At 44.5% G+C, this 20,406-nt stretch overlaps 1 protein-coding gene across 1 annotated transcript in view; it reads left to right on the top strand.

Moving 5' to 3' along the window:
* Lcp1 (lymphocyte cytosolic protein 1) overlaps positions 1–20,406 on the top strand; it is a 51,592-nt gene that overhangs the window by 18,768 nt on the left and 12,418 nt on the right. Inside the window, exons 3-14 of the mRNA XM_048421702.3 lie at positions 2,090–2,175; positions 3,317–3,480; positions 3,795–3,924; positions 5,401–5,533; positions 6,804–6,885; positions 8,409–8,574; positions 10,568–10,710; positions 13,509–13,604; positions 15,345–15,540; positions 17,469–17,547; positions 18,084–18,198; positions 19,348–19,481. Coding sequence (XP_048277659.3) covers positions 2,112–2,175; positions 3,317–3,480; positions 3,795–3,924; positions 5,401–5,533; positions 6,804–6,885; positions 8,409–8,574; positions 10,568–10,710; positions 13,509–13,604; positions 15,345–15,540; positions 17,469–17,547; positions 18,084–18,198; positions 19,348–19,481 — 1,502 coding nt within the window. The 5' untranslated portion in view covers positions 2,090–2,111. The remainder of the gene's footprint in view (positions 1–2,089; positions 2,176–3,316; positions 3,481–3,794; positions 3,925–5,400; positions 5,534–6,803; positions 6,886–8,408; positions 8,575–10,567; positions 10,711–13,508; positions 13,605–15,344; positions 15,541–17,468; positions 17,548–18,083; positions 18,199–19,347; positions 19,482–20,406) is intronic.

The raw sequence follows: 20,406 nt of genomic DNA on the forward strand, positions 1-20,406 counted from the left end.
CAGGGTGATGGGGAGACCCTGCTACGAACGTGCGTGTGCCTAGCAGTCACAATCGTTTTGTAAAGTCGCAACAACATTCCTGTAACAGAAGCCTCGATTGCATAACACAAAGAAGTGCGAGCTTCCTCTTCTGCAATTCCCAGGCAGGCCCGCAGTGTTGAAGTTCAAATCTCCCGCCTTAGTGAGGGATAGATGAGCAATGAGCGGGTGGGGAGAGGGAGTGTTTGCCAGGAGTGTGAGGGTGTGGAGCCTGAGCAGACAGCTGGAGGAGGGGAGAGAATTGAGAGTTGGAATGTTGCCGGGACTAGCTTGTGTCCTCTATAAAATGGAAATCCTCTTGGTAATGTACGCCGTAAAAGTCATCACGGGACAATCAAATATGGTATTTACTGCACCACCACCCCCCCCCCCCCGCCGCACAAATACCCTCTTCTTAATGCCAGATAAGGATTTTGCTGTCAGCCGAGTTCGTTTGGTGGTAGCTTTTAGCGAACTAGGGTTTGATTTTGAGTCACTTCTAGCAAAACTAGATAGGTTTTAGACATCCACCAGGTGCTGAAGCTCCTTGCTGCGTCCTGCGTGTAGTCGGTGCGGTACGTCGTCCGTCCGTCCGTGTGCCCTCTTGCTGTGTCTGTGTTTACTCTCCTTTGACTTGGAGAAACCTTTGTAACTTCGTTCAAATGAGTTTCGAAAAAGGAGATTGCGAGAGGAGGGATGGAGACGGAGAGGGACTGGAGGGGAGATGGCAGCCAGATCTCCAGTATGTTCCAAAGACGCACACGGTGACAAGGAGATCAGAGCACAGTCTAATCTCAGACGACATTCTCAGCATTGTTATTTTTGTTTACTTTTTATGGTCTTGGATATTTGTTTATTTTCATTTACATGTAAGAATTCTGTTAACAAAAGGTTACCTGGGGTAACGAAAGTTTGAAGCCACTGTCACGGCACGTGGCTGGAAAGTTCCACTCATGTTTGTAGATAACGGATGCTGAATTTTCAAAGCTGAGTGTGATGCAGTTTGACCTGGAGGTTTTAGTGTTAAAACATTTGCTTCTTTGCGTGGATGTCAGTTGTCACCGAGAACAAGTACGGCACTATAAAGTGATATGAAAATATTTAAAAAGATAAAAGGAAGTCATTTTAAAGTATCCTTCCCACACATTTAAGATATTTTAAAATAGATAATTTTGTTACGATAGTCAAAATGAAATGAGTTAGAAACATCTCATCTGCTGTCTTCTCACACCATCACAACCCTCCCCAACAGGAAACCCAGCTGACTTCCATGACCCTCCCCCACAACTGAGGTCTTTAATTCCTGGGTTAGCCAGGGCCTTCTCTTTCTGCCCACTAGAGGGCGGCAGTGATGCACAGGACTAGCAGGTTGCTCAGCAAGCTTTTCTGAGAAAACCTCAGAATGTGCTTCAGATTTTCATATTTGAATTTTTAGAAAGCCACCTCCTTTCTCCTTCCTTGACTATGTATGGTCAAACGTGCACATAGAACTCTTTGAATTTATCAAGTGTATCTATTGGCTTGGTCAAGCATTAAGAACGTGATGACGTTTGCAAAGACACTTAGGTAAAAGTTAAATGTTTTAATTGTATATCTCTATGAGATAAATTACACCTAAATATAGTAACCTTACCAACTGTTTCTGTGTTCCCTGTAATGTTGGCCCAGAGTTCAAATGGGCCAGAAGGTCCGCAGTGGCTCCCTCCGGCGACTGCGGGGGAGAACCCTGTTGCGAGGAGCTCATGAGGGGCTGGTATTATATAGCTCTTCTTCATTGGCTTCCTTATGAAAACAGGAGGATTCGGCGAAGGATGAGTATCCCAAGAATGAACACTTCCAAGTAAAAGAGGTGGAAATAAGCCATCTCCGTGCGGGGGGGGGGGGGGGGGGGAATTGTAGACAGCTGTCTTTGACGACCGCACGTGGGAGGCTGGGACAGTTTGAATGATGGCTACAAGTCACGGAGGACGGGGAGGATCGCGTCTTCCTCTAATAAACGGAATTTGTTCTGAAGGTGCTGCTGTAAGGATGAAGATGCACAGCGCTCACCCCTGTGTTCTCTTTCCCCTAGGTCTGTCACCTAAGCAGTCAGAATGGCCAGAGGATCAGTGTCTGATGAAGAGATGATGGAACTCAGAGAGGCCTTTGCCAAAGTCGGTGAGTGGGCCTGGAGCCGCCGTGTGCCGCTCTCTACTGAACCGCCTCAGGGACCGCTTAAAGCAGAGGTCCTCAACCTGTGGGCTACCGCCCTTGGGGGTCGAATGACCCTTTCACAGCTGTGATCTAAGACATCGGAAAAGGATTATTATACGTAATAATAGCAAATATAATATTATACTTAATAATAGCAAATAATAGCAAAATTACTGTTATGAAGTAGCAACAAAAATAATTTTATAGTTGAAGGTTGCCACAGCATGAGGAACTGTATTAAAGGGAAGCACTGGGAAGGCTGATGACCCAGGAGAGTTGATTTCTGAAAGATGTGCTTGAGGAAAAACCCTTCTTTCCTAGTTAAAATGGGGGGAGGGGTGCTGGACTCTTGCCTTTCCTGCAGGGTTCCCTATGCCTCACTGTTTTTATCTTTCCTGCTTTCATTTGGGTTCCAATTTTTGTTTGTTTGTTTTTTTAGTATTTGTTTTACTCCTTATCCTAAGTTTGTGGTTTGCGTTTTAGTTTCTGTAAAAAATCATAACAATCGTAGAAGGGGCTAGAGAGATGGCTCAGTCAGTAAAGTGTTGGTCACTCAAGCGTGAGGACCTGAGTTCGGTCCCCAGCTCCCACATGAAATGCTGGGCGCGGTGGCAGGTGCTTGTAATCCCAGCCCTGGGAAGGCAGAGACAGGCGAATCTCTGGGGCTCACTGGCCAGCTTCTCTGGTCAATTGGCGAGTTCCAGCTACAGTGGGAGAACTCTGCCTTGAAAAAAAGATGGCTCCTGAGGAACAGCACCCACGGTTGCACTCTGACCTCCACACGTATGTGTGCATGCACACACATACATGAACTTGCAGACATGCTATTTTATGTATGTGCATGCATGCACGCATGAGTTCCTAGATACTGTGCTACTGAAACCTCGGCTTTGACATTACGAGTCTTTTACCATGGATTTTGGAAGTGATGTGATCGTCCGGCTCCAATAGCAATGGGCCAACCTGGCAGAGTTTTGCCTCTATCTGGGTCAGGCTGAAACCCAGGACAGATCATCTCCCTGCAGCCCCTCCTGTCATTTAGTATTCTCTGCCCTTTCTAAAGACTGGGCCGGAGTCACCCTGAAGCTTCACTGTCTCGTTACAGACACGGATGGCAACGGATACATCAGCTGCAATGAGCTGAATGACCTGTTCAAGGCTGCCTGCCTGCCTCTGCCTGGGTATCGCGTGAGAGAGATCACAGAAAACCTGATGGCCACGGGTGACCTAGACCAAGACGGAAAGATCAGCTTTGATGAGTTTATCAAGGTGAGCATGATTCTGAACTCAAGGTGATGCATTTGGAGCTTGAACGCAGCAACAACAAATATCCAGAGAAACTATCCCTGGTTCATCATTACAGTCTTACCTTTGCGGTTTTCTTGACTGTAGCTTGGGTCACTAGAAATGCCTTGATCTAGCTGGGTGTGGTGGCCCACCTCTGTAATCCCTGCACTTGGGAGCCTAAGGCAGAAGGATTTGCTTCGAGTTCAAGGCTAGCCTGGCCAGCCTAAACTGCATAACAAGACCCAGTTTTTTTTTTAATTAAAACCAAATGAGGCAAAAATATTGCATTTTTATAGGTCTTCCATGGCCTGAAAAGCACCGAGGTTGCCAAGACCTTCCGGAAAGCTATCAACAAAAAGGAAGGGATCTGCGCAATTGGCGGCACCTCCGAGCAGTCCAGCGTTGGCACCCAGCATTCCTACTCAGGTAAGCTGTGCTGCTGGGTAGGTGCAGAGGGGCAGGCGAGAGTTGCCAGAGTACAGGATTAGAGGGTTCTGGGGTTACAGAATTAAAATTTGATATACAAGCCAAAGGGTTAAAAGTAAAGAAGCAAGCCCACCTATGTGGATGGAAACCTGTTTCCCCCTGTGGGAGTGGATCAGTGCCCAGGCACAGGAGGCAGGAGCCCTTGAGCTCCAGGGACCTTCTGGTCCTGAGTGATCTCATTTGCATTTCAAGTAGGCTTTTAAAACTGCTCAAAATTTCTTTAAGCATCTCCTGGACAAAATTGGCCCTTCGAGTCGCTGTCTTCAGAATAATGATTGTTCTCAACGCCTGCTGAGTGGTCACAAAATATTGATTGGGAAGAGAAGTTTTCTGTTTATTCCAAATGCTGATACAAAGCAGCCTTAATGGAAGTATCTAAGATTCCAAATGGTGTTGTCACTCAGTATTTCCCAAACTTTAGTTTTCTAAGAGATGATTCAGTGTTAAAGATAAGTTTATAGACAAGCATTTCTTGCATTTGATGAGAAAAGGTTTGGCTTTTTTTAAGCCAAAATATACTATTAATTCTTTGGGAATGTTATAGGATGTATTTTGAATATGCACACCCCTTCCCAACTCCTCCCATAACCACCCTCTCTACTGTCCCACTCTTTCCCACTCTGTATTGAGATTTCTTCCCTTTTTCTTTCTCCATTGAGTCCAGTTTGTGTTGCCCAGTTAGTCTTGGGAGTGGGCCCTGCCCTGGTGTGTGGTTGTCACATCATTATAGAAAGTGGACTCTCCCCTCTCCTTGGACAATGGTGGGATTTCATGCCCACATCCGCCCACACACCATGCTGGGCTCTTGTCTGGCTGCAGCTTGCTCAGGTCTTATACATGCTGTCACAATCACCGTGTGTTCATCTGTGCAACTGTCACAATCACCGTGTATTCATATGTGCAATTGTCACAATCACTGTGTGTTCATCTGTGCAACTGTCACAATCACTGTGTGTTCATATGTGCAGCTGTCACAATCACCGTGTGTTCATATGTGCAGCTGTCACAATCACCGTGTGTTCATATGTGCAGCTGTCACAATTACCGTGTGTTCATATGTGCAGCTGTCACAGTCACTGTTACACAGGCAGGATCTTGAGTTTTACCCTATAAATATCAAACCACATTATATTTAAATTACACCCACACAAAGTACTTTATTATTTATAATTATCCAAATATAATGTGCATTTTTAAATTTGCTCTGAATCTTTAATTATATCTTTATTACCCGATTGAGTGCCTGTTTCTTAAGGGAGCTCTGATTTTTAAAACTAGTAAATCCAAGATGGTAGGCGGGTGGCCTGGGGAGCCTTGCAGCATTACTCTTGGGCACGAGAATGTGAGGTGCATGTGTGCAGTGCCTTCGTCTGGCTTGCACATGGCATCTCAGTCACTTCAGCTCTTTATCTGCAGAGGAAGAAAAGTATGCCTTCGTCAACTGGATAAACAAAGCCCTGGAGAATGACCCCGACTGCCGGCATGTCATCCCCATGAACCCCAACACCAATGATCTCTTCAACGCTGTAGGGGACGGCATAGTCCTTTGGTAAATGAAAGTTCCTTCCTTCTTAATTTCCAACCTCCCCCCCTTTATTGACCTATCAGCAGTGAGTGTTTTTACTGTTGACCATTTGTTTTTTGATTCTTGCATGTATGGGGCACTTTTATGGACTGTATTAGACAGGGGTACAGGGGAGCTAACTAACTTCAGAAGCGACTTGTAGTGCAGTCTCCTTGGAGAGGAGGGACACCACGTATCAAGATGAGCTTGTACGTAAGCCAAGACACAGTGATGTCAGGCCAGAGCAGTGGCTTTGTGGGTGTGTGCCACTTCCCCTGAGCATGGCCTGCCCCGGATGGACTGGGGAAGGAAACAGAGCAGCGGAAGTTTATTTTAAATACATGAGTGTGCACAGAGAGATCCATGAGCATGTGTACACACATGACAAAGTTATAAAAATATATGTTTAAAAGTAACTATAAAAAATAGCCTCCCGAGTAGCTGAGATTACAGGCCTACACCATGAAGTCTGACTTCCGTTTGGGGATTGAATTTTCGTGTCCTTTCTTTAAATAAAACCGAAGTCACTAACATCATTTATTTTCTCTGCCCTGTTGAAGATTAAGCAATAACTTGAGCAAAATCAGTTTTTCAGAAACAACCGCCACTTGCTTAGATTTCTGATCAATGTATTGGATACTTAAGTGAGGAAACTTAATCACACATTGATCAAATGACTACAGAATGATAGGCCAAACCACTGCTTGTTTAGTTAACTGTATTGATCAGGTATCAATAGAAATATTTGCATAATGTAAACCCAGAAGTAGATCAGCAGTCTTTTGCATAGTGGGGACAATTTACAAGGCTAAGAAACTCACGGGGGGTTTGCTTTAACTACCCACCTAGAATTCAATGATGGTCTGAGGCAGCGGTTCTCAACCTGTGGGTCACGACTCCTTTGGGGGTTGCATATCAGATATTTACGTTACGGTTCATAACAGTAGCGAAAGTACAGTTATGAAGAAGCCATGAAAATAATTTAGTGGTTGAAGTCAGCACAACATGAGGAGCTGTATTGAAGGGTCGCAGCACCCGGAAGGTGGGGAGCCACTGTTCTCTGGGAACCAGCCACTCTAATAGCTTAGGTGAGTGAGCCAAGCGGTCCCCACAGAGTCCAGATCCAACCACAACGGCGCAGCATGCTCTCGGCCAATAGCTGTTGCTGACATGTCCAGCTAAGGTCCTGCTCAACCCCCACCAGACTCGGCTACTCAGAGGGCTACCTTCTTTAATTCCACTGTTTCTCTTGCAGTAAAATGATCAACCTGTCCGTGCCAGACACGATCGATGAGAGAACAATCAACAAAAAGAAGCTCACACCTTTCACCATTCAGGTTTGTCTCTCTGCTGCTACGCCAACACGGGGTGCCGGCTTGGCGTGGGCGCCGGCTTGGCGTGGGCGCCCATGCGATACCACTGCTGAGCCAGCTTTATGCAAGCGCTCAGGCCCCCCCCCCCACTCCCCCCGCCCCCCCCCCCCCCCCCCCCCCCGCGCATAGACCTTGGCTGATGGTTCTTACAGCCAGTGGGTAGAAGGACACATTGCATTTCTGACTTGTGTTTATTGGTGGAGCAGTCAAGGAAGGAGGCTGGCGTGTGTTAGCAGCTGGGATTGTTTAGGTCGCCTGAGAGTACGCTTCATGATGACTGTAATTGTAACTCAAGCCTTTGAATAGATGCCGAATAGACCGCATTAGCGGAGAAGACAAGCCTTTCTGACCTGGGAAGGGATGGAAAAACGGGGCTATGCTCTGGAGGACTTCACGGTGCTGGGACACAGCCAAGAGTGGAATAAATAGAACCTGCTTCCACCCCTCTGCTTGTTGATTAGCCAAACTAGTCACCAGCGGAAGATAAACTGGGTTTCTTTCCTGTATTCCAGTATTTTAGCACTGTCGTAATTCTCTAGCTCAGGAACCATGTCTGATACCTTCAATCATGAATAACAGGTTATTTCCTGTTTGGACTTAAGCAGTCCTGTGTACTTTTAAAAAGTCTAACCAAGTTAGTAACAAGAGTTGAGCATATGAGAATGCACTTAATGTTAGACTTATTCATAATCTTGGCTATAGTAGGAATTGTCTTTATCCACTGTTCGGAATGGTTGGGAAGGACTTCTGGGGGAGTTTCTTCTTAATTTGTCATACACATCACAAAAGCCTTTCTACTCTCTGACACTGACCTCTTCCTTCATGGGTCCAGAAACAGAACATGAGAGATGGAACACCCCGACTCTCCCAGCTGTATATGAGTTACCGTAGATGCATGCCTGGTTGGTATAGCAGCCTGGAACCTGCATACATGGGTGCATATGCAAGATTGTTAGTTGTCATGGATACTCAGTAACTTGTTTTTTGAAGAAAGCAAACAAAGAATAAACCCGCCAGTCTTTTCCAGGAATTTGATTTATATCATTTTCTTTCCCCACAATAAATTTGCAAGTCAAAAGACCATTCTGTTATTCTTTTTTATGACCCTAATTTACATCAACAATTATCTTCTTAGCCATCGGCAGTGATAGGACAATGACTTTCTCCAGTTAATGGAGGCTCTGAATGTATAGGCTTCATCAAAGTGCAAAACAGACCAGCTTAGGACTCATTAATCTCATGCCAAAATGGGTCCTCCACACTGGGTACTGGTTTGATTGAGTAGGCCCCGGTACAAGCTCAGTGTGTGGGCCATTAGGTCCTTCCTTATTATCATTCCACTGCTTCTTCTCAGTGTTAAAACTAGTGGAGACCTTGCCTCTGGGTCTGAGAACATTCCAGAAGGACAACACTAGCTGTTGATAATCAATAATCTCTGGGCATTGTCAAAGTGAAGGAACCAAGCTTGCATATTTTTTCTTCTCCAGGAAAACTTGAACTTGGCCCTGAACTCTGCCTCAGCCATTGGGTGCCATGTGGTTAATATAGGAGCCGAGGACCTGAAGGAGGGGAAACCTTATTTGGTCCTGGGACTTTTGTGGCAAGTCATTAAGATTGGGTTGTTTGCTGACATCGAACTCAGCAGAAATGAAGGTAAGATAAAGTCTCACGTGCTAAGATCTCCTGGCATGGCTTTCTAACACTGCCTGTGTTGGTGTTTGGGCAAAGATATCAGGCATTCTCCACCTGAGAAAGCCACTCAGTAATATTGAGTCCACGGAATTAAAGTAACAGACTCTCTCTATCCATGCAAACCAGGCTTTTAAAATGTCAGTGCAAAGACTTTTAGAGACCTCAGACTGTCAATAGCACTTTGTTTAGAATATATAGCTTGGCCTGACTGGAACCCTCACCTCAGAGGCTGCTTTACCGCTCAAATGGTCTACAGGGCTTCACAGTAAACAGGATGAGTTTTGATACATATTTTGTAAAGACTAATCACATTCAAATACTTTAGAAAATGCACCAGATTGGGAGAGATTGGTCTATTTCTCATTGCCTACCAAGGAAGCTGAAGGTTGTATTTATACAGGGTGGATGAGTCTAGAGACCTCAGGTAAACAGGAGGGCTAAGACAGTCATACTGTAGCACATGCTGCTAATTTACCAAAAGAGGCTTTTGATACTGTTACCGTCGCCCAGAGAGAACCAAGTAGCTATGTAAATTGACTCGTTCGCCTGATTAGAATAATCACATCGCTGTATCTAGTGTGATTAATATGTGAAAACACCATATTATGTACCTTAAATACATGCAATACATCTTCAGAAAACCACGTCAGAGCTTTGAAATTCTGAACTAAAGCCAGGCCTGATGGCCCTGACCTACAGTCCCAGCTACTTGCGAGGCAGAGGCAGGAAGATTACAAGCTTAACTCCTGCCTAGATTTTTAGAGTGAATTCAAGGCCAACCTGGGCAACTAAATGAGACCCTGGTTATTTGCTCAGGGCCATAGGTTCAACCCCCAGTTCTGGGGAAAAAGAAAGGACAGGGGGAAATTTTGAACAAGGTACATAAGCAATGATAACCCAGTTGAGTTGACAGGCGTGGACCTTGACCACACAAAACTCAAGCTACCTTTCAAAAATTTCGGGTACTGTTTCCACCATTCTGAAATCTGTAGCTAATTTATAATCTGCAGTTATACATACTTAATTTTTCAAATTAATTAATTAATTACCTTTAAGCATGTCAGTATTGTGTATGTATGTATACTACATGCATGCCTGGTGCCTCTGGAGACCAGAAGAGGGTGTTGGGTCCCCTGGGACTGAAGTTATAGATGGTTGTGAGTCATCATGTGGGTGCTGGGAATTGAACCTGGATCCCGTGAAAGAGCAGCCAGGTTCTTAACTGCTGAGCCATCTCTTCAGCCCCAACTATGCATATATTTTAAATCCAATTAGAACAAGCAGTAAAGATGTTGAGATATCACTTTAAAACCCAAATACTAAGCATTATGTTTAAAAAGCAAAAAAAAAAAAATAGCAAATAGGAATCTTAGAACTCAAGAGAAAGAATATTGATTTGCAAAATCAAATCAGCTAAATTTAAACACAACCAGGCAGAAAATATTTATTCTTCTGGGGAAACGCAGAGGAAAGTTGGTTGCATTGTTGTGTTGCTATAGTTATACAGGTAAGCATCTGGACTATAAAACGCCAATGGGAATAGCAAAGAGAACATTGTCACGACTGCGAAATCGACCTCTTAAAAGCAGAAGTGTCATTGTGACAGGAAGTGTGGTCCGATAGACCCAACAGAGCACTCCTAGCAAGTCACTTAGGTTACCTCTGTGCTATAACTGGTGCTCATAGGCAACGGCTTGAGATTCCTTGGTCCTTATCTTTCCTAACTGAAACATGGGGATAACAAGTTAGCTTGCATTAATGCACCCCTTTTAGGAAGTATAAGTGAGTTGTTTCCTTCAAGGGAAGAACTATATAAGACATTGCACCCAAAGGGACAATGCTGCTCTTTGCTCTTCCAACAGGGTTCCATGTCAGGCACAACAAATGCCCCCAAACATCCCTGTGTTTATTTTGTGTCATTTCATTATTATTATTATGATGTGTGTGTGTCCAGCTCTGATCGCCCTTCTGAGAGAAGGAGAGAACCTGGAGGACCTGATGAAGCTGTCTCCCGAAGACCTGCTGCTGCGGTGGGCGAACTACCACCTGGAGAACGCAGGTTGCACCAAAATCGCCAACTTCAGCACTGACCTCAAGGTAGGGGCACTCTGCTGAACGCGCCTACTGCAATGGAGGGGAGGTGTGGAGTTCCCTGGCGAAAGGACAGATGCTGGGCCTTGTGTCTTAGCGGCCTGGGTTTAGTGTGGTTCTGTTTGCAGCCACTCACCATCTCCCAGGGCCACATCTGCAGCTCTAGTTCTGGGTCACACACACATCTGCCCTGAGCCCTTGTCTCACTGTGAGTTTCAGTGGCAGGAAGGAGATCATCAGGAACGCACAGCAGTGCAAGGGCAATACTACTTTAAGGTGAAGAGGGTATGCATAGGGGCTGGAGAGATGGCTCTCATCGTGAGGACCAGCGTGTAGATCCAGCAGTCACGTGACAAGCCTGTCTTCCTGTAAACCTTTGTAACTCCAGCCACAAGAAAGCCAATGCCCACTTTTGACCTCTGTGTATGAACAGGCAGGGGAACCTGCACACCTGTACACACATGAGCATTCCCCCGTGCAGATACATATGCGTGCACATGTCTGAACACATGCATATAAATAAATCATAGAAAAGAAAGTGTGTGTAAGATTTGATGTCTCTCACTTTATAAATGGTGCCATCTTAGAGGGGTTCCTTTCACAGAGTTAAGTGAAGATGTCTTTCTGATTACTAATAATACTAATAAGTAATAATAGTAAATAGTAATCGTAAGCAAGCACAGTGTTTGCCGCTTGTGCTTTTGTGATCAACTCACTGAATCCTTACCACAAGACTTAAGGGAAGATTTTCACAAATATGGAAACAAAGAAATAAGAGATCCATAAAAGAATGGCCAGGAAGGCCCACATGTGGTCTTCAAATTTATGAAAAATTCTTTACTAAGGTGAGAGGAAATAGCTGTAACTGGTGACAGATGGACTAGGGTGACAAGCACCTAAGGAACAGCTAAGGAGCATTAGAGAGGAGTCCCCAGAACAACGGAGAGACATCGGCCACCAGGAAAGATTCCTCTGTCCACTCTCTCAAACGTGAAGAGCCAGAGGAAAGGTCACATGACCTGCCAAGAGTCCTCCAGGCTTATAATTGAGTAAGAGCATCTTCTGACTGCTGTACCACGTGGGCTGACCTGGCATGTTCAGAACTCGGCATTTGTTAGGCACAGGGCCAATCAGAGTGAAGCAAAGCGTGTGGCTGAGCAGCCCCTCCCCCGCCCCTCAGGCACTCAGCTAGGCACACTGGTGAGCCATCTTCAGGCAGCACTAGCCAAAGTGGGGCTCACAGGAGCCAGAAAACACTTCCTATCTGTGCTTAACAGTTCTTCCCTGTTATGTTGGAGAACTATGTACCCTAAGTTATGATCTCAGTCATAAATGGGCCTGATTTACTCTCACCCAAAGGCTATGTTCTTAACTAACCATTTTGGATTTTGGGAAGGTCAATAGGGCATTTACAAAGGGCTTGTGTGCCTGTGTGTGTGTAGGGGAGCTGCTTTAATACATGTGTCTGAGGTTTTCATTATTTGAGCTAAATTAAAAGGCTTTTAAACTATCTGAACAGATGAAGTGAAATCCTATATGCTTCCATTGACTGAGCATAAATCTGTATTTTTAAGATCATGACCCTGAAAATTCTATTTGTCAATAATCATATTAAGAATTCATGCCTAGCCCAATTCCTTATAACCCAGATTACCTGTAGTTTCTAGCTTATAGAGAGACATGAGACGCTCTTACCCTGGAGATATCTCTCCTTCTACTCGGAAACTATTGCCTGCAGCCCCAACACTTAGGAAGCTGCAGGAGAAGAACCACAAGTTCAAGGCCAGCCAGCTCAAAATGCATGATGAAACTCTGTCTCATAAAATAAAATAAAATAAAATATCTATCAGCGAATCAATCCCACACCAGTTATGTTTTAAGGGGTTATTTATTTTGGGGGTAAAACTTACATACACCATAAACCGTCAGGAAGGGAGCCTAGTCGCTGGAGCAGGAGCCGGGAGCAGGAGCCGGAACCAAGAGGGCCTGATCCGGATCTGCTTCTCTTTTTAAAAGAGAAATATACCACGCCCCAGTGGGCTGGTATTTCAGCAGCTATTGGCTGACGGAAGTCGCTCCCCGCTGCACTGTGGGCTCGTATTTCAGCGACTATTGGTTGAGGCAGCGGAAGTTACTCCCACAACAAATATCAATCAGAATGGCTCAATAGATAAACATATCTGTTAAGGCAGAGGACCAGAGTAGAGTCCTCAGGACCCACACGGTGGGAGCAGAGAACAGACCAGAAGCTGACTTCTGCATGTATGTTCCCCTCCACATACACATGTAAATAAATTATAATTTGAAAAAACAACAACACAAGACAGCTTGCTACTGTGTTAATCGTCTGTCTTCGAATTTTCTCTTTTGCTGATTGTTCATTTGAATGTATTTTAAAATCTGCTTTAAACTTCTGCTTCCTTTTTCTCTGTCGCTTTTTTTAAATTAACCCTTAGCTGACTGACTTCTACAACAGTATAAAGGTATATACATATTTTCCTGTATATAATTAATTCATGTAAATAAGCTGTTTCTCCCCGCTGAGGACAACAGAACCTTTGTGTTGCCTTTTATGTTGGCCCTGTATTTTCTTTATTGCTAGACTCCTTTAAAGATAAAAAAATATAATATGCAACTGGACAGCGTGGACATTCTAGCGAGTTAATATTTCTAGGCCAGTTAATTGCTACATTCCTGAATGACAGGGATAAGAAATACGATGTTTGTTTTTAGGAGATGATTGTTGTGTTAAGTGTGCAAGTAACTTCACTTTTTTACATTGTAATTTCTTAACCTTTTCTCAGGACTCGAAAGCTTATTACCACCTGCTTGAGCAAGTGGCTCCCAAAGGAGATGAAGAAGGAATCCCCGCTGTTGTGATTGACATGTCAGGGCTGAGGGTAAGGCTGTGCCAATGTCTTCAAAGGACACCATGCTCTCGGTGTTGACTGTTCCTCTGGGTCACCTAGGCCCCTGCTCTGCTTAAGTGCCTGTTAAACTATTGAACACTGTTAGTAATTTTTGATAATACTTATGGAAAACTGAACCGGGGCATGAAACGCCAGGGTAAAAATAGTTACTAATGCAGTGCCGTGTGCCACACAGAATGTCATATATACCCATCGTTCCAAAGGCACAGCACCACCAACCTGGGTCTAAATAGTAAAGTGTTCTTTTTATTTTGTGTTTTTATTCTCAATCGATTAATAATAACCATTAATTTGTGGGCCATGGCAATATATGCTGTCTTAGGTTCCTGTTGGTGTGATAGAACACTCTGAGAAGAAGAAACTCGGGGAGGAAAGGGTTTATTTGGCTCACACTTCCCGGTCACAGTCATCATAGAGGAAAGTCAGGGTAGGAACTGAAGCAGAAGGCATGGAGGAATGCTGCTTATTGCCTTGCTCAGCCTGCCTTCTTATATAAGCTATCAGAACCTCCTGCCCAGGGGTGGCACGTTCTGTGGTGACTGGGCTCCCCTGCTAGGGAAAGTATCAATCAAAGCTAGAAAATGCTCTGCAGACTTGCCTACAGGGTAATCCGATGGTGGCGTTTTCTCAGTTGAGGTTCCTCTTCTCAAGTGACATTAGCTTGAGTCGAACTAACAAAGAAAGCTGATCGGGACAGATGCCAATCAAAAGACAGTTCTTCAAGGGATTTTGTTGTTGTCAGTGGGTTTTGTGGTTTTGTTTTCGTTTGTGTTCCACAGTGCTTGGGAGAGAGCTCTGGGGTTCACACGCATAAGCAAGCTCTCCACCACTGGCCCGTAGCTCACGCCCTTTGGTTCTACCTAGAATTCTGATTCTCACACATTGCCTTGTCTGTTAACATGCCTCCTCTAACATCACTGGGACTAAAGCCAATGAGTTAGTACTGGATCTCTGAAGGAGAGGGCACTAAAGTGATTGCAAACAAGGACTGATGGTCATGAGATGAGCTTGTCACCTACTGAAGCAGCAGCCTAAGGGATAATTCTGATGTGAGGCTTTGCTTTGTGAAAGGGGGTGGTGCCATGGACTTTATAAAGAGTGGTTCATCGTCTAGACAGTTGAGCCTCACTTTAAGAGTCTGATTACAAGTGATGGGAATTGTCCTCCCTCGCCTGAGCATGGGCTGCAGTCCTCAGCCAAAGCCAAGTTATTATGGGCCATTTACCAATGGTGGTATGGAGGCTGACCCTTACTTTGGGTTTTAACCAACCCAGTGTGGGAAAAGTAATTGTATGCATCAGTTCTTCATTTATGACTGTAAATGTCTTCTCCGAATTAGAAACAGAAACATAAATTATTACTTAATAAACTTTCAATAGAGCAAATTCTCATAAAGTCTGTGCAAAAAGCTACACCGAAAGGAAGCTTAGTGACTGAAAATAGTTTAGGGCCGTGTAAAGGATGTCAGATTTTCCTGCAGTTTCCTTTAAAATGCAACCGGCGGTTCATCTGAACTTGTTAAATGATGAGGGGCCCTTGGTCTCAGTTACGGAACCTGTGACTTCGCGACTTACGTGCATGTGGTATATGTCGTAGGGATCTGCCTGTGTTCGCACTTGGCACATTAATGAGACCCTACTTCTTCATGGTATGCATTCCCGAATGTGTATGGATCCCTGACCCGGCCTCTTGACATCCTTTTCATTGCAGGAGAAGGATGACATCCAGAGGGCAGAGTGCATGCTGCAGCAGGCGGAGAGGCTGGGCTGCCGGCAGTTTGTCACAGCCACCGACGTCGTCCGAGGGAACCCCAAGTTGAACCTGGCTTTCATTGCCAACCTCTTTAACAAATACCCTGCCTTGCACAAACCAGAGAACCAGGACATTGACTGGGGGGCTCTGGAAGGTAACCACAATGTTAGCTGCTTAAGGTGTTCAGGGAAAAAAGAAATGCTCACAGCTCTGGCTAAACGGCAACTCAAGACCAGCCCTGAAGCACATGCGAACCCACCACATACAAAAGCAGGCCATCAATTCTCCAATGTACAGCAAAGAGGATGGATTAATCAGGTCAATTATAGCCAAGCAGCAATAATCAATTACGATTCTATCACAGCCATTATACACAGGCATCATCCATTATCAGAATTAACTGTTTTAGGGAAGACAATATATTGAGTTATTGAATGAGATAAATTGTAAACTCCAGAACCATAATGTATGTACTTCATGGACTGGGTTAGGTCCCAAGGCAAGAAGTGGCCACCACTGGCCATCTGAAGTGATATGTAACTTGCACTAAGACGTGGCGCCTCAAGTTTTCACTTCTACTTTGTTTTTTATGAGGCCATTAGGACACAGAAGAGTCTTTTGAAGCAGAATCCTGACTGTCACATCTTACAGATGGGAAGCCCTAATATAAAATGGCAGGCCGTTTCAGTCAGCCCAGCGTCTGCCAGTTGATGATTCCAGAGATATTTACTGATCCTTTAAAAACCATAAGCTAATCTCCGCATTGTCGTAAAAATTAGTATGTAATGAATGTTATTAACTCAAGGAAACCCAGGCTGCTTTTGTCTAAGGCCTTTCCCATGGTGCTTCAGTCTCGTTACCGATACGGTAGCGTCCATAGCCAACGCGGCCGCTTTGGAGAAGCCACGGCTTGGCGTTTTTGTCCTAATCTTAAATCTGTGCATCAGACTGACTAGCCATGCATTCCTAGCTGCCACTTCGGCACCACAGTTTGGGTTTTCCCCAATAAAGCACATCCAGGGCAGAACTGAACGCTTCTCATCTGCGTTGCCTTCCCCACGTCCTGTCTAATCTACTCCCTCCTAGTGAGTCTCATTTCGGTTCGGCAATCTCGTTTTTTGTTTGTTTTTATTTTGGTCACCAAAACTAATGGTCTTGAGTTTTGCTAAGATATCTTTCTGCCCATTCCTCTTAATCTATTACATAAATAGCTACCAATACTTCTTTATTTGAAATGCCTTCTAGGAAATATTTTTCCTTTCTGTTCTTCTGGACTCATTGTTTCACACACCAGTTATCTTAGTCTGTCTTAGGGGCTAGTTCCTCCACTCATGAAACAGTTAAACGTGCCCCCCACACCAACGCCAAACCCACTACCTTCTGCATGTCTAATGTAAATGCATATCACCCTTCAGTCATCCTGTGCGCCGCTGCCAGGCACAGCTGGCATAGCTTTCATTATATCTCTGCCTTGCCCGAGAACTTATTACAGCATCAAACAGAAGAACCCACAATGACTGGCGCTGTATAAAATATCAGCGTAAATCTGCTACTCTGCCTACACAGATTCCCAGTCCTGGCTGCAGCCTCTAGACAGTCTTAGCTCTGTAGCAACACTGCATAGATCCCCGACACTTCACTTCCCAGTGTTCTGAGCGGAGAGCTTGCCTATTGCTCCCTCTGTGCCCAGGGTTACACCCTTCTTACTCTCATCCCTTCCTGTCTTCCAAACGCTCTCCTCTCCCCTCATTCCCAGGCAGTGAAGTTTCAGCTCCCTGCTTCCAAATCTGAACTATGTGGTCCTTTCCCCTGACTCACCTACAAGGGCAAACGTATCTATTTGCCTCCTCCCTCTGTACATCCAGCTGACTCTAGGGACCCTGCTCGGTGATGCCAGATCTTGTTAGATGCTATAGAAATGCTAGTAGAAATTAAATGGGGAAAATTAGAGTATCGGCCCTCCTCTAGTAGTGTCTGTTTTCTGTACCTTCCATCTGTATCCTATCCACTGTAGATAAACTTAGATCATAAGTAAGAGCTGTCCTAGGGTGTACATATATTAACCAGCCTTCACTCACCTAGGTGAGACGAGGGAAGAGCGGACGTTCAGGAACTGGATGAACTCCTTGGGCGTCAACCCTCGGGTCAACCATTTGTACAGGTAGGAGGAGCTGAGGCACTCATCCCTGATCTGTAACACAGAGACTCTGAAGGAGGGCAGGATCCCACACCCCGTATTACGGTGGTGTGCGCCTTTTTCTCAGATGTGTGGGATATAGGAGTGGCACTGTGACCTCCTCCGCTGAGAAGCTCACACCCATGGATCAGTTATCACTGAATTTAATACAAAAATTATACCTCAGCAAAACAACTAACTTGATGTGTGTCATACGCCCATCATCTTCTCAGGAGCGGGCTCTGTTTACAGAGTGTTAAGTTCACAGTTAAGTATTCCCTGTGCTATGGCTAAAGCCATGTTTCTTTTCCTGCCTCAAGGCAGTTTGTGTCCATGGAAGGGGCATGGGGAGAGTGAACCTAGGTCTCTGAATCTCAGTTTCTGTGTCTTTAGAGGTGGAGCTACTCCTACCACGCTTCCTGGGCTCCTGGGAATGTTCCCGGAACTAGGTGACTCACACCTAGTAGTCCCCGAGCAAAATGCTGGGTCTCTGACAATTCTTTGTCTTTGTTTGTGTTCAGTGACTTGTCAGATGCCCTGGTCATCTTCCAGCTCTATGAAAAGATCAAAGTCCCTGTTGACTGGAACAGAGTAAACAAGCCTCCGTACCCCAAGCTGGGGGGCAATATGAAAAAGGTAAACAATGGGTTTTCTGCTGGGCCAGGAGACAGGCGGGGGGTGGGGGTGGGGGGTGGGGGTGGCTTAGCCTGCAAAAGCCCTTTGTGAACACTCTACCAGGTGGCCAAGCTTCCGAGTGTGCAGCAGGGATTAAATAATAGCGCAGCCACCAGAGGCCCTGTGAATGCTTCCATTACAATGAACCTGCCATTGCAGCTGATTGCTCTTTATGATTCATATTGGACATCGCTGCGCATTATCAGGAACTCTCCAGTTGAGGTAGTTAGAGAAAGCAAAGCCACAGGGTCTCTCCACCCCCTAGCAAGATCTGCATTCTAATTTTCTAAAGAATTGGAGCTTTGTGCTCACAGCTTGGCTGGTACGGTTTATCTGCTGTCAACATGGTGGGAGCATTGTTTTGTAAGGATAGGGTCGACACAGCCGCTTCCCACCACTCCTCCTCTCTGTGACTCTTTTCGTATTTATTTATTGTGTGTGCGTGTGTGTGTGTGTGTGTGTGTGTGTGTGCGCGCGCGCGCGCGCGCGCGTGCACGCGCATGTGCACGTGTGCCTGTGTGTGGGGTGCACACACATATGCACATGTGCTACAGCATGCGCACACACATGGATGTGAGAGGACAACTTTCAGGATAATCAGTTCTCTCCTCCGAGGATGGAACCCAGCAAATTCATTCACCCTCTGAGTCATCCAACTTGCCTTCTGTGGTCCTTCATGATCTATGAGTGGCCGCTGGAATATCTATCTGTCTTCCACGTCTATCCACCGTGTGTCCGTAAGATGGAGAATATACATTTTTTCCTGTCCATTTATCTCCAAAAGTCCAGCTATTTTAGAAATATCACAGACAGATAACTGAGGATGGCTCGCTATGTGCTGTGAATACTCATGAGAATGCTCAGGACAGTAAATTTCTTCTTGTTTCACACTTGGGTACTTTTGGTGGCACTGAGGAGTTATATTTATGAATGGAAATCTCTTTAGTTAATGTAGATCATAGTAGTGCAGAATCCAGTTGATACTTGCGATTACACAGGTTTGATGTTATTGACTTTGTATCTTTATTTTTTTATCATTTTCCTGAGGTTTATGATAACCAAGATGACCCCGTAAGTTGTTAAGTTGTTTTCTCTCTGCCTCACTAACAGCTTGAGAACTGTAATTACGCCGTGGAGCTGGGGAAGAATCAGGCTAAGTTCTCCCTAGTTGGCATCGCAGGACAAGATCTCAACGAAGGGAACCACACTCTCACGTTGGCGTTGGTGTGGCAGCTCATGAGAAGGTAATACCATCCACAGGGATAGGTGAGAGCTTCGTGAATGGGTTATTCCTCTGGAAACACAAAAATTTCAGGAAAGTGATTGAATTCAGTAAAGCTATACTCTAAGTTTAGTAACTAAGGAAGTGCCTTTTGTTTTTCTAATACTTTTTTTCTTTCCAATTTTGGTTTTTGTTTGAGTTCTTATGAAAACTTATTGTTAGGTTCATTAGTATTTTAGATTATTGTTTCATCTGAATAAATCATACTTTTATCTTATTACAGAGTAGCCTTCTGTGTGCCCGGTTGTGTTCTTTATTCTTAACTTCTTCCTGATATTAATATAGTCACCACTACCTCCTCTTGGCTGACACATCTTCTCCCGTCCTTTTACCTTCAACTGATTTTGTGTCAATAACAGTAAATTCCTTTCCTATAGGTTTAAATCTCCACCTTAGAGCTTTTTTTTATATCTGTAATCTTTCTAATAGTACAGGTGTATTGATCATGAATTGTTTAAGTTTCTATTTGACAAAAACAGTCTTAGTTGTTTTTTTTATTCTTGAAATATATTTTCTCTGAATGTAGAATTGTATATTAGTGTATTTTTCTTCTACTACTTTGAAAGTAACGTTCACTGTCTTCTTGTCTGTGTTGTTAACAGCAGAAAACCTTTTGTGAGCCTCCTCTTTGCTCCTCTGTATGTGATATGATAGATTTTCCATGGGGCTCTTGTAAGATATCTTTCTCACTAGCTTGAAATAATTTGATTATGTATGTTGTGTTGTGCAAAGTTGTTCCTTATATCTTAAGGTTCTTGAATTCTTGGATGGTACTGGTTTAACTTTACATCAAACTTTTAGCTTTTAATTTCCTTAATAATTTGTTCTCTGTTCACTTCTACCCGTTTGGGAAGCCCTGAGTGCCCGTGTAATCCTCTGAAGATTCC

This window comes from Myodes glareolus, chromosome 12 (genome assembly GCF_982192425.1).
Source record: "Myodes glareolus chromosome 12, mMyoGla1.1, whole genome shotgun sequence".
In the NCBI taxonomy this organism is placed as follows: Eukaryota; Metazoa; Chordata; class Mammalia; order Rodentia; family Cricetidae; genus Myodes; species Myodes glareolus.